Source organism: Melopsittacus undulatus, chromosome Z, assembly GCF_012275295.1.
Source record: "Melopsittacus undulatus isolate bMelUnd1 chromosome Z, bMelUnd1.mat.Z, whole genome shotgun sequence".
Lineage (NCBI taxonomy): Eukaryota > Metazoa > Chordata > Aves > Psittaciformes > Psittaculidae > Melopsittacus > Melopsittacus undulatus.
In genome coordinates, this window is record NC_047557.1 from 82,416,151 (window position 1) to 82,431,466 (window position 15,316).

At 48.0% G+C, this 15,316-nt stretch overlaps 1 protein-coding gene across 1 annotated transcript in view; it reads right to left on the minus strand.

Moving 5' to 3' along the window:
* PSKH1 (protein serine kinase H1) overlaps nt 1-7,685 on the minus strand; it is a 31,291-nt gene extending 23,606 nt beyond the window's left edge. Inside the window, exon 1 of the mRNA XM_005152279.2 lies at nt 6,668-7,685. Within this exon, the coding sequence (XP_005152336.1) occupies nt 6,668-7,606 (939 nt within the window). The 5' untranslated portion in view covers nt 7,607-7,685. The remainder of the gene's footprint in view (nt 1-6,667) is intronic.
* Between the last annotated feature and the right edge of the window lie 7,631 nt (nt 7,686-15,316).

Here is a 15,316-nt window from a genome sequence, read left to right on the forward strand (position 1 = left end):
GGATCGGAAGAAAGAAACACTTCAACACTTGGACACAAGGCTTTGGCAGCCATCCCCCAGCTGCTGTCACCCTTGCACATCTGACAGCAGAAGCAACAGGGCAGACACCATCTTGGGATGTTGCTGGCAGTGTGAAGGAAGTAATTCTAAACAGCAACACTAACTAGCAAGGGGAGTCGTCAAAGAATGAAGCCATCATCTTAAGGGCACCAGGGGGGAAGGCAGCCAGGCAGGATGACTAGATGGATTCTGCCTTCATGCTTCAAATCTGAGTCACTGAACGGAGAAAGTCAAAGTCACACACACAGTGCAATTCACACCACATTTTCCTTCACAGATGTCAAATGTCAAGACAGACTCATTTCTTCCAAGGAAGAAAAAAAAATAGTCTGCAGGAGAAGGGGAAGTTCAACTAATTTTATCATCTGCAAAATACACTTTTTATTACCATTCAGTCTGCATACATTGCCTGCTTTTCCACCTACCTACAGAAGAACTCAGCACCAGGGAGTAATTAAAGAGTTGAAGAGCATTTCAATTGAATAGATGTTTACCCTCCTCACTTCTTACACGTTTAGCCTTCCCAAAGCAGTATTACACAGCAAGCAAAATCAGCGCGTGGGAGTTGATAAGCTCTAGGATTGATTTCCCATTCTCAAAATCATCTGAAATAATGCTGCCTCCAAACCTCAAGTCAAAACCACATGAGACATGTGATATCTGCTCCATCTATGTCCAGTGTGCAACCGCTGAACAGCCCCAACACACAGACAGGTGTCCCAAATGCTGTACGCACAACCTTGAAGCACTTCCTGTTCTGCAGGCTGCATATTGCTCAGCTCTGTAACTCTTGGGAGTGGATGAAGACCCCTACTGAGAGATGAAATGGGAGAAGGAAAGACTAGAAACTCTTACTGGACTGAAAGTGACTGGATCAAACATCCAGTGTTGGAGGGGGACAGAGTAGGGGTCATAGATGGTTCCTGAGGACCCAGCTTTAGTGCACACTTGAGCCCAAAACCCCCTCACATGCTGGGCTGCATACTTAGAGGGTAAGCAGGGGGTTGAGGGAGGGGATTCTCCCCCTCTGCCCCTCTCTGGGGAGACCCCCCCTTGCAGTCCTGTGTCAAGCTCTGAGGCAACAACACAAGAGGGACATGGAGCTGTTGGAGTGAGTCCAGAGGAGGCCACAGAGATGCTGCAAGGGCTGGAGCAGCTCTGCTTGGAGCCAGGTTGAGAGAGCTGGGCTGGTTCAGCCTGGAGAAGAGAAGGTTCCTTAAGGGGAGACCTTAGAGCAGCTCCAGTGCCTAAAGGGGCTGCAAGAAACCTGCAGAGGGGCTTTGGACAATGACCTGTAGGGACAGGACAAGGGGGAATGGCTTTAACCTGACAGAGGGGAGACTGAGATGAGCTCTTAGGCACAAGTTTTTCCCTGTGAGGGTGCTGAGACCCTGGCACAGGTTGCCCAGAGAAGCTGTGGCTGCCCCATCCCTGGCAGTGTTCAAGGCCAGGCTGGACAGGGCTTGGAACAACCTGGTCTAGTGGAAGACATCCCTGCCTGTGGCTGGGGGTTGGAACTGGATGAGCTTTAAGGTCCCTTCCAGCACAAACCAGCCCGGGATTCTATTATCCAGCCAGTCCAGTGTTGTGTCTCCAGCATCAGTCGGCAGCAGATACAGAGTGAAAGCCCAAGAAAACAACCCATGTACTGCAATGAAAATTCTCCCCCATATTCTCAAGTCACAAAAATTTGTTGCTTATACACCTCTTTATCCATTCTTGGGACTTTTTAGTGTCATTCTCTCCACTGATTTACCTTCCACGAATTGGTCCAGCTGCTCTTCAAACTCAGGCAAACTTCTAAGGTCCACAGCTCTTCCTTTCTCCATCTGAAGATCTCTTTCATCAGTGATCAAACCCCTTTTTAGCGAACTTTCTCCTTAAAGTTTTGGGCAAAAGGGAACAGATTCTTCAAACTTAATTGTTTCTTTCTCCCTTCCCTGTGGACTGACCACATATTTCAGCTTTGTGCTTATCTCCAGCAAACTGCTGGCCCATGCAAAGGCTGCTATTATGTTACAGATGCAAAATTCCATCCAGAGTCTTTGGTGAGGAACTTCATTAAACACCACTGGAAAACCTAAGCAAGCCACATAAGCCAAATCATCCATCTGCATAGCAGAGATCTTACAGACTTGAAATGCCCAGCTTCCTTCATGTATCAAACATGCCTCACCTTACATCCCATTTTTCTATGTCTCCACTAGCACCAATATTTAGAATAAGCTTTTTGGTTGTTTGATTAAGAGATGCTCTCACACCATCACACACCAACCTCACTCACAGTGAATGTACCACAAAGGGGTGATTCTAGTTTATGAAGAGTAAAACAGACCACAAGGGGAAAATATCTGCCCAGTTAATGTATTAAAACCAGAACAATCCACGCACCCCAGCTCAGTTCCCCAATTTAATCATAAGATGTATTACCTTCCACTTCTTCAACAAGTTTCCCAGGTGTGTAAAGCAACATAAAAGCATCCAGTATTCAAAAGATGGGCAAGCTTTGAAATAGAACCAGAGTAAGCCTGTCATGGTAATGGTGGTCCAATGTCCATCTTTGCACTTTCAAATCAAAGGGAACTGTAAATGGAATTCCAGCTTTATTCCTCAGACAATTTCTTAAGCTACAAAGAGATCCCAGAAATCCATTTTATCCCCAAGATTTCAAGTAAAATATTGACAAATGTTCTTTTTGGTGAGTTCTAACAAAACAAGTGACTTTGTAGCAGGCTACATCAAACACAGTCTCATTACCCCACATAACCCTTACTCAGAAATGTTCAGGAAAAGAACATGCCAAGTTACAAAGCCAACCTTTCCTTCACTCCTCATCCTACCCATTACTTGAAGCAGCTCAGAATGTACAGAAGGAGATACAAGAGAATCAGAACACTGATGTCAGCAGTACCTGAATAACCTATTATGGGATCTGCTAATAGCCTCTTTGAACAGACTTCACACTCCAGAAACAGGAGAGTGGTGGTAAAGAGGGTCCCAAGTCAGAAAGCAATTACATTAGCTGGTCATGAGCTTGCCTGTTTTTCAAGAACATGGAGCTACTTCTCAGGTCAGCATGCACTTCAGCTTTTGTTCCTCTCTCAATACAGCTTTGTCCTCTCTGAGCAGGTATTGATGACAGACCTTTCAAAAAATAGGGCTTGGAGTTGATTCCTGGCAAACTCAGGGCATTGCTGCTGTGTGACAGGGTATAGCAGCACTGCTGGGAAGATAGCTCCCTTCTTCTCTACTGAAACTGGTCTGAGTCTCACAACTCAGGCTGTCAACTCTGGGCACCTAGCAGACTGCTTTTAACATTTCCTCTTCTGTTTCACATCTTTAAAGTTCACGTTACAGAGAAGAAAAGCAGTCGTTCCCATGAAATCTCTGCTTCTGCAATGCAGTCAGTTATTCTGCCCATTCTTATTCCAAATAAACCAGGACTTACAGCTCCTGCCATTTACATTACTCTGATGAATTTATTAATAGCCTCATTTCTGACACCTTTCCACTTCTTACAGTGGAACATGCCCCCCCCCCCCCCAAAAAAAAAAAAAAAAGGAGCAGCAATTTTCTGTAAACATCAGGAATTTGGCAGCATTTATAACTCCAGAAGATGGCCTTAAGATGCAATGAGAAACATGCCAGGCTCCTCTAAATCTCTGGCTCAACTTGTTTTCACCTAAAACTGATCCACAAAGCAGGCAGCCCGCTACTGCATCTCCTGCCAATACCTGGCTAGAGTCGAACATGCCTGCAATTTACAGCCACACGGTTAATTACAGTAGAAAATTAAAGCATCCATTTTCCTGGCTCTAGAAGAACAGAAAGCATCTGGGCAAAAGATACTGGCTGACACATATTTGCTTTCCAAGCAGTAAAACATCTACAGCTTTCCAAAACAACTACTCATGTCATACACAGTATCCGTAACAGCTTCCTTAAGTATGTAATTTGTGGTGGGATAACAGGTAAAATACTTCAGGTTTGTGCACAGGCAGTTTCTAAACATATAGCCTAATGTTTTTTCTGTGGCACATGTGCTGTCTTTATATACACACAATATATATACACTATATGTACACATACACATATATTCTGTATCTGTACAGCAATGAAGTCATTAAATTTCTCAAGGTAATTTCAGTTCTGGCACAAGGACCAGAGAACATCAAATGAAGTTACCCCAGGGAGCACTCAAAACAGTTGCTTCTCTGTTCACTCTCCCCATTCTGCCTGTGGCTGTACTGAGTTTGGTCAGAGTGTCCCCTCACTGATTTTTTGTGAAGGAAAAGCCCTCATCTGTTCACTCTTTCTTCAGATGTAAGTCAGACTATACCTTTGATTATTTACACTACCGTGCCTTCTGTGCTTTTCAATCCTGTATTTTATTTTCCAGAGGAAGCAGAACTGCACTCCATGGCACAGCAAGGATACCTGCAACAATAACACTACCTCCTAACATGAAATGGTTTTTGATCATGAATATCAAGATAATATTTGGAAGTGCTTAATCTCAGATTGTTTCTTCTGAAGAGCAAGAAGCACCTTCAAGGTCCACCATCATTTATAGAAAATGCAAACTGCCCCAGTCTTCCCATGGGACCAGGTCAAGTTTGTCCACACCAAACATCAGCCGATTTATCACACAGTCTCTCACTACTTCCTCAGCTTTATTTTTAACCTCAGCAGCTTAGTACCATCAGCATAAACTTACTAGGTGCCAAACCTGTATGCCACCTCTTGCTTCTAAGACTCAGAATTACCAAATTTTGCAAAAACAGACAGAACATGCCCTGGAATCACAGAATCACAGAGTGGTTTGTGCTGGAAGGGACCTTAGAGCTCATCCAGTTCTACCCCCCTGCCACAGGCCGGGACACCTTCTACTAGACCAGGTTGCTCAAGACAGATTTGCCACCACTGGTTATACAGTAAACAGGACTTTGCCTTTCAGTGTGACCCTGCAGATGTTATGTGTGGCTGGTAATTCATCTGCCTCTGCATTAGGACAACCCGACTGCATCCATAAAACTCTCCAATGGGTTAACAAATCCTATTAACCAAATTAACCAAGCAGCAAAGGCTGCCAAAGTCAGCAGAAGCTTGGGAGTTCAAGGAAGCAAGTAAGCAGTTCCTGGGAGTTCAAGGAAGCAGCTGACAGAATACTTTTGGCAAGAAATTAATCAAGTACTGCAGCTCCTGAAGGAAGCAACGCACTTGGTCCAGAAAGAAACAAATTTGAGGTTTTATGACTCCTCACTTCTGTGCCTCTTCTGCACACACAGCGACTTTCTGAGGAAGGCTCAAGGGAAGAAATAACAAAACTCACACAGGTGTCAAATCTCAGCTTTCTTCAGTGGCCCCCTATGCTAACGCCAGTATTCCTCAGTTTCATGTAACTGGATATTCCACCTATTAACACAAGCTGGCACCACAGCTTTGAAGCAGAAAAGACTTCGTGACACCTCTGAAAACCCTGCAGAGAGTGATTCATTTTTTTAAAAAAAAATACAATCCTAAAGCAGCTTAATATGTTTAAGTATTAACATGTTAGAGTCCTTCCATCCATCACTAAAGTGCCAGTATACCTGTCACAACTAAGCATATGCAAACAATCATTAATTTATTCTGGGTTTTTGACAGTTGTCTTACTGTCAGTTCAGAATCACAAACTTAGACACTCATTAACACTTTCCCAGTGGGCTTCCCCTCACAAGGTCGTGGTGTTCAGGAACCTAAGCACTTTCCCCTCTTATTAGAGCTTATAAAAGCTAAATTTTTAAAACTTGCCAGTGAGGGATATAGGCAGAAGCACAACTTGCAAATCTGGATGCCCCCACTTTCTAGTGTGTGATTTTCAGTGAGGTTATGCCTATACTTGGCAATTGCCCTGGTAAAGGAGGTGGCTGATAGCCAAGAACTCCCATCATGACCAGAAACAAGACAGCAGGAGCTGTGGCAATGGTGGAGTAACAGGACTCGAGGACAGCAAAGGCATGTAGCTTCTGCCTAAAATCTACCTCCCAAGGTTCCTCCTTGTATAGTTATTTAAGAAAACTAACCTTTAATCCTCCAGTTTGTTACACACTCAGATCAGGACACAATGCAGACTGATTTCAGAAATGCTGGTGTCTCCAGAGGTAGAAGCAAGTGACTTTGTCTGCCATAACCCTGTCTTTCAGCAAAGGTGTTTTTCAGACTACACTTGGATTTGTATCAGAAATTAGACAAGGTATGTACACACTACACTGCAAACGCTCACCCTGGCACGAGTTTCAACAGCAAAGTATCAAGCAGCAGCTTATCACAGCTGAGATCTCCCCAGCTAGAAACCCACAAGAATCCCTGTTCTGTTCTACAGGAAGAGACCTCTTTGTTTACACACCCATTTTTAAAAGGAGCTCTCCATGCTGCACTGGAAGCAGTTTTGGAAAGCAGAGAGAAAACAGAAAAGGATTTTAAAAGCCAGAATTGCAGATTTTTTTTTTCAACCCTGGTGATGTTACCACTTGCACACAACAGCCAGGTTCTGGTCATCACAAAGAAATATCTATGGAGATCTTCTTGCTTGCCTTCCCCTCACCATAACCCTTGGCACACTCACCTCGCCTGAGTAACTGTATTTTCCTTTCAGGATCTGCCGATACAAGCGGGTGCGGTTGTCATCTTCAAAGGGCATAGTGCCACTGAGGAGAATGTAAGAGATGACACCCAGTGCCCACATGTCCACAGAGTTTGTGTATGGCTTCCTGACCAGGATCTCGGGAGCAATGTACTCCGGGGTCCCACATGTGGTTTTCATCAGGCAGTCATCTCCCTTCTTCCGAGCACTCGCCAGCCCAAAGTCCGTAATCATGATTTTGGAATCTGTTCCTGGATGGTAGTACAGCAGATTCTCTGGCTTTAAGTCCCGGTGCGTGATACCCAGTGTATGCAGATACTTCACACCATCCAACACCATCTGCAGCACACGTGTAGCATCTCTCTCAGTGAAGGAGCCCTTAGCAATGATTCGATCAAACAGCTCTCCTCCAGTTGCCAATTCCATTACCATGTACACACGGTCCTGGGTCTCAAACACCTCAATCAGCTGGATGATGTTGGTGTGGCGAACCCGGCGTAGCACACTAAGCTCCGACTCACACACCTCCCTCCCCTCACGGTATTTGGTCTCTATCATCTTGATGGCATAGGGTTGTTTGGTGGCCTTGTGTTCCACCCGTACAACGCGGCTAAAACTCCCTCTCCCAATCAGAGCCTTAATGTCATACTTTGCTGTCACTCTGGGGTCAAACTTGGCGCGGTATTTAGCCACTTTGTTCTTGTGGGGCTCAGGCTGGTCCAAGTGGGCAGGCAAGTGGTTCCCAGGGTATGGGTTAGCGTGCTGTGGAGGTGAGGGAGAGCCAGCTTTGATCCCGCAGTCATCCTTGATGAAATGCTTGTATATCTCATTGTGGCCTGTGTAAGGTTCAACTTTTTTCACCAGATCTAACTGCACATCTCGGGGGGGCTCAGGAAGCACTTTGCTTGTCCCACAGCCCATCACTGAATGGTGTTAATTTCCTCCCAAGGCATTTTCCCAGAGCAGCAGCAGCAACCACATCCACGGCAATTTCCACATTTGAACCTTAGGAAAAGAATGAGACAAACCACATAAATACCACAAACAAGGAGTCTGGAATGTTCTCTGTACTTTACTGCAGAGCATGTAAAGTACTCTGCAGTACTTATGTACTCTGACGAAAGCTTTGTTGCTTTCATCATAAGCTACCGGTAATAGTGCCTGTAAACCCAGAGTTATGGTCAAAACAGATAGTCCAGGAAACCACACAGTATCTCTTTTTATAAAGCACAGCTTGTTTACTGCTCCCAGCTGAGCAGTGAAGCATGGAGTTACAGAGTGGCTGAGCTAGAAAGAGACCTCTGGAGGTCCTCTTGTCAAGGGACAACTTCTTAATAATAACTAAATTCTGGAGAAGGGCTTTTCACGAGAGCATTTAGTTGTAAGACAAGGGGAAATGGTTTTAAACTGAAATACAGTAGCATTAGATGAGCTCTTAGGCAGAAGTTCTTCCCTGTGAGGGTGCTGAGGCCCTGGCACAGGTTGCCCAGAGAAGCTGTGGCTGCCCCATCCCTGGCAGTGTTCAAGGCCAGGTTGGCCAGGTTTGGAACAGCCTGGTCTAGTGGAAGGTGTCCCTGCCTGTGGCAGGGGGTTGGAACTGGATGAGCTTTAAAGTCCCTTCCAGCCCAAACCATTCTATAATTCTAGACTTAGTTTTGCTTCACTTCTGGTTTTCCATATGGGGCTTCATGTAGGAAGTGCAAGTGTGGAATTTCTACCAGCTGTTCCAGACTAGGAGAAGGTCTTGCACACCACACTGTATTCCAACAGAACCAAATCAAATGCACTTCAGCAAGTCTTGACTAAAACAATATGACTGGTTTAGGAGATGGAGAAACTGCATGTCTGTGCTGTGGCAGTTAGCCAGGCAGACTTAAATTCCACTCTTTGGCTTAGATCCCATCAATATGGTGTCTGAGCATTCACAGAAGGCTATGGAGAGGTTGTTAGACTTGGAATGTAATTGCAGGACTTGCCATCACCGAGAGTATGTTCGCCATTCACCACCTCTCCAAGCAGCTGATCAGCTTGAACAGCAGGAAGGGAATCCCAGCTGGTCTTCCATCAGGAGGATTACATGGAGAAATACATGCTTTAGAGGGACACCTGGAAAAAGTCTAGTCTCTACATCCGATCTGGAAGGAAAACAAGACTTTGTTAAGATTCAGTTTTAAAATCAGACATCATCAAAGTAACTCCTCATGGAAGCTGAGTATGCACAAACAGTGCAGTAGAAATAAAAAGCAACTTCATAGAATGCTCAACTGACTTTCACCAAGCACCATCCTGTAACTGGGTGCTCATTCAGATTCAAGTACCATGACAATAAAGAAATCAAGAACTACAGCTAGCCCTGAATAATGCCTCCACTGAGAGCTCTTCCCAGCATTGTTGTACCTTAAAATGGATTCAGTTAACAGAGAAATCAAATGAGAGCAACCAGAAACAGATTATTACAGAGTAAATCCACATGTAGAGAAACATTCATGTAAAATGTCCCATTTGTATATAAAACCAAGAAAAGGGATCAAATGCTGAGCTTGAAAACATCATAAATAAATCCAGTAATAACATTAACTGAGATCAGGCAGCAAATACCAGTATGTCTGTGGCTCTTCCCTGTATGTGTAAGCATCTTGGTGAAGCCAAAAGAATCACACCACAGCCAGCAACAAAATGCTTCAGTCCGTGTCAGTGCTGGTGGAAATGCTCCTGTGCAATTTTCACCAGCAGTTTGAAGGAACAAAAGCACTGGAGAAATGGAACATTCCAAACCCTGTCCAAGTAGGACATCAAATACTTGGCAGGTGCCAAGATATGGGAGAGGACACTATGCCCAAGCTGCAGATATGGGAATATGGGTTTTATGCTTCAATGTCCACCCACTCCTCAGCGCCACAAGTACATCGCATCCCACAGCTCAGCAGGGCAGCACTTCAGCTCTTACTGATCCAGAAGGTGCCTTCAGCTCTGAATTCCTGGGGATAGCCCTCTGGTAAGGGGTGTCAGGCACTGACTAACCCACCCTAGGCTGAGTGGGCCTTCCACCAACAATTAGGTTATCTCACAACTTGAAGTGATTTAACTTGACTTTTCTATGAGCTGCCACAAAGGAAATTTTAAGACACCAACTCTTAACTGCATTACGAGATGTTCACAAAGAGCACCTTACCTTTAGTGTTACTAATAAACCTTAAACGTGCCTCTTACTGTCTGACATGAGCCTGGTGTAAGCAGCTGCCTGGCTAACAGGGAAATCCGGGGCTGGGGCTACTGCAGCACTGCAGGTTGCGATGGTGGAGCCGGGGCAGGCCAGAGTCGGTCAGACCACCCATGATTCCATGACCATTGTTCGTAACTCATACCGAACCACGCCGGTTTTCCCCATCCCTTCCAGAGAGGGGACCCAGGGCAGGCTCTGCTCCAGGCCTGGAAGCACCGCTCCGGCCCGGCCCAGTGGTCAAGGCCCCCTCCCTGACCCGCCCGTAACCGCCGCTCAGCACCCCAGGCAGCGGCAGGGTTGAGCCCGCGGCTCCCGGGCCGCACTGCTGCTGCATCGCGGGACAGAGCCGCCAGCAGCCCGGCAGCGAGGGAGGAGAGGGCAGGGGCGGACAGGGCCGGCGCTGTCCCCCCGGGCTGGGGCGGGGGACGCCCCCGAACTCACCTCGGCCCGCTCCGGCCCGCGGCTCCGCACCGCCTCCTGACGTCATCGCCGAGCGCCGAGGACGCCCGGAGCAGGAGGGTAAGCAGCCCGCGCAGCGCCGGGGAGGCGGGCAGGGGACACTCTACCGCCCCCTGGTGGGGCCGCCGGGAATCCCATCCTGAGTCCCGCCCCGACCCGGTGGTTGGTGGGTGCTGGGAGGGAACCGGTGCCAGAGACGGATATGGGAAGGACATGGAACTGTTGGAACAAGTCCAGAGGAGGCCACGAGGATGATCAGGGGACTGGACCATCTCCCATATGAAGACAGGCTGAGAAAGTTGGGGCTGTTCAGCCTGGAGAAGAGAAGGCTGCATGGAGACCTCTTAGCAGCCTTCCAGTATCTGAAGAGGGGCTCAGGAGGGACTCTTGATCAGGGACTGTGGGTACGGGATAAGGGCTCATGGGTTTAAACTTAAACAGGGAAGATCATGTTAGATCTTAGAAGTTCTTCCCTGTGAGGGTGCTGAGGTGCTGGCACAGGTTGCCCAGAGAAGCTGTGGCTGCTCCATCCCTGGCAGTTGGATCCTGGCAGTGTTCAAGGCCAGGCTTGGAGCAACCTGCTATAGTGGAAGGTAACCCTACTTGTGGCAGGGGGTTGGAACTGCGTGAGTTTTAAGATCCCTTCCAACCCAAACCAGCCTGAGATATGTGATTCTATGGATCATTCACAAGTTCCTTGGACTTTGACCCCCTCAGTGGTTCAGGACCGGCCTCACTCCTCCCTCCCCCCCGAGACCTGGGACTCTCAATCTCAGAGGTGCCAGGATCCCCTCAGCCCCCCAGGCTGAGCAGGAGTCCCCCCTGACAGGGCTGGCACACACTCAGTTCCCCACACTCCTGCTTCAGAAGGGCTGGCTGAAAAGAGACAACTCCTTGCCTCCTTGCAGCTAAAACCAGTCCAAGCAGATCTCCAGCAGTGTCTGGGACCGCTGCTCCCAAGGGGAGCTTCCTTCTGGGCTGCAGGTCTTTGGGAAAACACTCCCTTTGGAAGAAAATCGCCAGGAAGCATCAGCCCTTTTCCTTGTCAGGTAAAACCCAGTCCCTGAGGGCTAGCTCTTGTGCATGAGAGAATAACAAGGCACATTGCTTGCTTTTTTTTTTTTTCTCCAGCTACTAAGTGCCACAAAACCCATAGAGCTTGCTTGGTATCTGCTGATGGACTTTCTTCCTCACACCTTTTCCCTATCCTTAAACAAAGCACTCCACACTTCAGCCCTGGATGAACTGAAAACAGGACAAGGGAAAGAGGACACTTCATTCTCTGGGGAAGACACAAACACAGCACCGCTGGGTTTGTTTTCCAGCCCAGCTGTTGCATCATTCCCAACACAGTTCAGCTGGAGAGGGGCTGTTTCACACTCCTGCCATGGCTTTCAAAATAGCTGGTTTTATTTTAACATTCCTGGGCTCTTTGGCTGTTTAAAATACTCAGGAAGTCATACCATATCAAACGTTATACTTGCTGATGCATGCCGTTGTCAGCAGTTGGTACATTTACAACCTTATAATCCCTCCGTGTTCTATCTTGAGATAATTTCACAGACAGTCTTTCCCACACAGTCCTTTGGAGGTGGCTTAGCCCATGCCCGACATGTAGAACTTTGCACATGTCCCTGTTAAAGTTGATCCACTTATTTTAGGCTGCTTCTCAAGATCATCCCAGCTTGGTGTCATCAGCAAATTAAAAAGCATGTGCCTCTCCTCACCAGCCCGGCTGCTACAGATGGGTGTCCAGCAGCTGGCAGTCTCACCTTGCCTACAGCTGCTCGGACACGGGCAACCACTCTGCAAGTATGGGTTTCCCTCAGGGCTTTGCATCTTCTATCAGTTGCTTCCTTCCAGCTTTGCTTCCTGATCAGCTCCTGAGAACATCAAATGAAGCAGTCACTACTTGTCAGCACAATGTCAGAGCCAACACCTATCAAACTCTTGGGCCAGAACCATGGACTTCTGAGAATTGCAATCAGAGCATCTCTTCCTTCTGTTGTTCACAATGAGGTAGTGCTTTAAGAGCCACTGGAGCCAAGAGAGTGTCACACCAGGCATCTGCACAAAACCAACACATCCACACAGCAAACTACATAGGGACGAGGCCAGGAAGGGCTGGTAGCTTGCTGCAGGAGGTCTGGGAGGAGTGTGAAACCTGCAGCAAAGCTGGAGAGCAGGCAGAGGTCTTAGTGAACCATCCTTTCATCTGTGGTGCACAACCCACTGTTTTGGGCACTCATTTTGAGTTCTGAGTCAGTGTCAGTTAACCCCTGAAGCCTTTTACTCAATCTTAGGTCTTTCCTTCAGCTACAGCAAGAAGTTTTATCCGCAGAGTAAGCATCTAGCACTGGGAACAGGCTTTGAAGCCCCAAGACCTCTGGGAGGCTCTTCAGCCCCTTGTCCCACCAGGATTGATCTGTCCAAACTCCAGTGACTTTAACTCCCTTCTGATAATTTTTAGCATGCTTATATAGTGGTGCTGCTGTATTTGGGCATGGTCTAACAGCTTGTTTTGCTGCCAGAGAGAATGTTATCTGCTTGTTTTTTCTTGACTGATTTTCACCTTATTCTGTCTTCTGCCTTCCAAGATGTGGCTCTCCCAAGAGAGGAGCCTCACCCTGCTCCTCCTTGCTTGCCCCTTTAGAAATGCCAGCTCTTACCGCCCTCCCCACTCCCCCTGGACCTGAAGCCTGCCTCTGGAGCCATGCAAAGGATCCAGGCTGTCAAGACAGGGATCTCTAGGAAGAAGCAACAGCAGAGCTGGCCCCACAGCCTGCCTGCTCCCTCCTGAGAATCACCATCCCTCTGCAAGGATGAGTTCCTCTTAGGATTTTACATCTCCTGTCCGCAGCTTCCTCATGGCTTCTGCTGTGGAAGCTGCTAAATGCAGGCTGGGACCACCAAGGCAATGCCAGGTACCCAGAGAGGTAGAGAATCTTCCCTCCTTGGATAGGCACAGCTCCCTGGAGTCAGCCTTGAGCAGCCAGTTCCAGTGCCCAGATAAATCCTGCATGGATCAGGAGTTGCAATAATAAACCTCCAGAGCTCCCTTTGCATCTACCACCTGCCTGCAGCACTGGCATCTGAATCTAGAGTCTCCCTGCTGTGTAATGAGCTGTGATTTTCCTCTGGAGTGATGGAAATGGCCAGCAGCACCTCCAGCGTCCCCCAGCACCCCCAAGCTGCTGGGGCATGGCTTTATGTTGAGGGCACGAGGCAATTCGGGGAGCCTGTGGCTTCCTGTTGTGCTAGGCCATAAGAAGTCAGACACGGAGAATGGAGTCCCTCATCTGCTGTCAAACAGACACAAAGGGAAGCAGGAAACACGGATTTCCTCTGTGCCACATCCCAGCCCTACACAGCAGTAAGACCATGGCTCAGTGGCCATGCTGATCTAGAGCTCACGGTTGTCCCAGCAAGGCTGAGCAGAGGTCGGAGCCCAGGGATGTTCAGTTAAAGCTGCTTAAAAAAAAATCCAACTTCCCATATGCCTCTCTGGAGACAAAACAGTCCCAGCGCCTCATGCAGATGGGGTGCCAGGTTGGGGGCTGAGCACTACAGACAAAGGTGACTCCAGCTCAGCCATTCCAGCTATGTTTGATGCACAGGGATTGAGGTTGCCTTTGGTGTTTCCTTACGGAAAGTTGGACATTTGGCTCTGCAGAAATCCCCACAGGAGCTCAGACAGCAGCCAGCCCTGCATCACAGTGTCCTCCAGACTATGCGCCATCCCCAGGGCTCCCTCTGACCCTGGCATGCTGAGAAGCTGGCAATGCTCAAGGCAGCTCTGGAATGCCTTGGGTGTGCATCTCCATGGGGACACTAGACATGGACAGTGGCTCTGGGTACTATGGGAGGACAAGGAGCCATCCCACCTCCACTGGTGGCCCTGGCACAGCTTCAGCCCATCCTGTTGGAGATACCCAAGTGCATTCCCACAGACAAGGAGCCGTTCCCCATCCAGCAGCTTTGCCAGGAGGAATTTCCCTGGTCAAAGGAACAGAGGATTCAACCATTCCATGGTGAAGACGTTGGACAGGATGTTGGTCCTTGTGTTTCTGTGCCACATGTGCCATCTCCTTCACAGAGCTGCCCAGAATAGTGTCACTATCTGGTTCCAGCTGCCCAGCCCCTTTTGTGATTACAAAGAGTAAATTTGAACACCAGCCCAACCTAACTTGGCATTCCTTTATCCCACTCCCTTTTCTTTCCTATAATTCAGGTTTGTCTCTTAGAAAAGAGAGGGAGATAATATGTGCAGAGCATTTAATCTTCTGCCCAAAGAATAGCAGAGAGCAAATTAGGATCTACTCCAATTAATTTGCCTTGATGGGCAAAATCTGGAAAGCGGCCATATCTGAGAATTAAGAACAAAAGCAGGGAGTGTAAAGTAGGTCGCAGCAGTTTCATAACCAGAATGATGGGTTTTCCCAGGACACCGCGTGCTCAAGAGGCTCCTGGTGCTGAGGGCCACCAGTCCCTTTCCCCCCCCCCCCCTACAGCCACTATGGGTTTCAGCCTAGGCAGTTGATTTAAGATGCTGGCCAGCATGTGGGGAGTCAGGAATAAGGAAATTGACCCTTCCTGTGGCAGGACACAGCTGCAAGACTGGCCCAAACCCTTGCCACAGACCCTGAACCCAGTAGGAGGACACACACTTGTCCCAGTTTTGGAGCACCCAAATTGATTTCCTGGCAGTCGGCATGCCTGTCCTTGCTGCCACCCTCAGCCTTGCAGGCACCCTCTTGAAGGATGATTAGGGGTGACACAGAGATAGTGAGTTCAGGGCAATGCTTTTCTATGAGCCCTTGTGCCATGGGGGCTACCAAGCAGTGGTGACCCGTAGGGCCATCCTAGCCCAGCATTCCCAAATCCCAGCCCTGGCTCCCTGGAACCATCAGTGTCTGCAGGGTGTGCAGTGACATATTCTGGTGTCACAT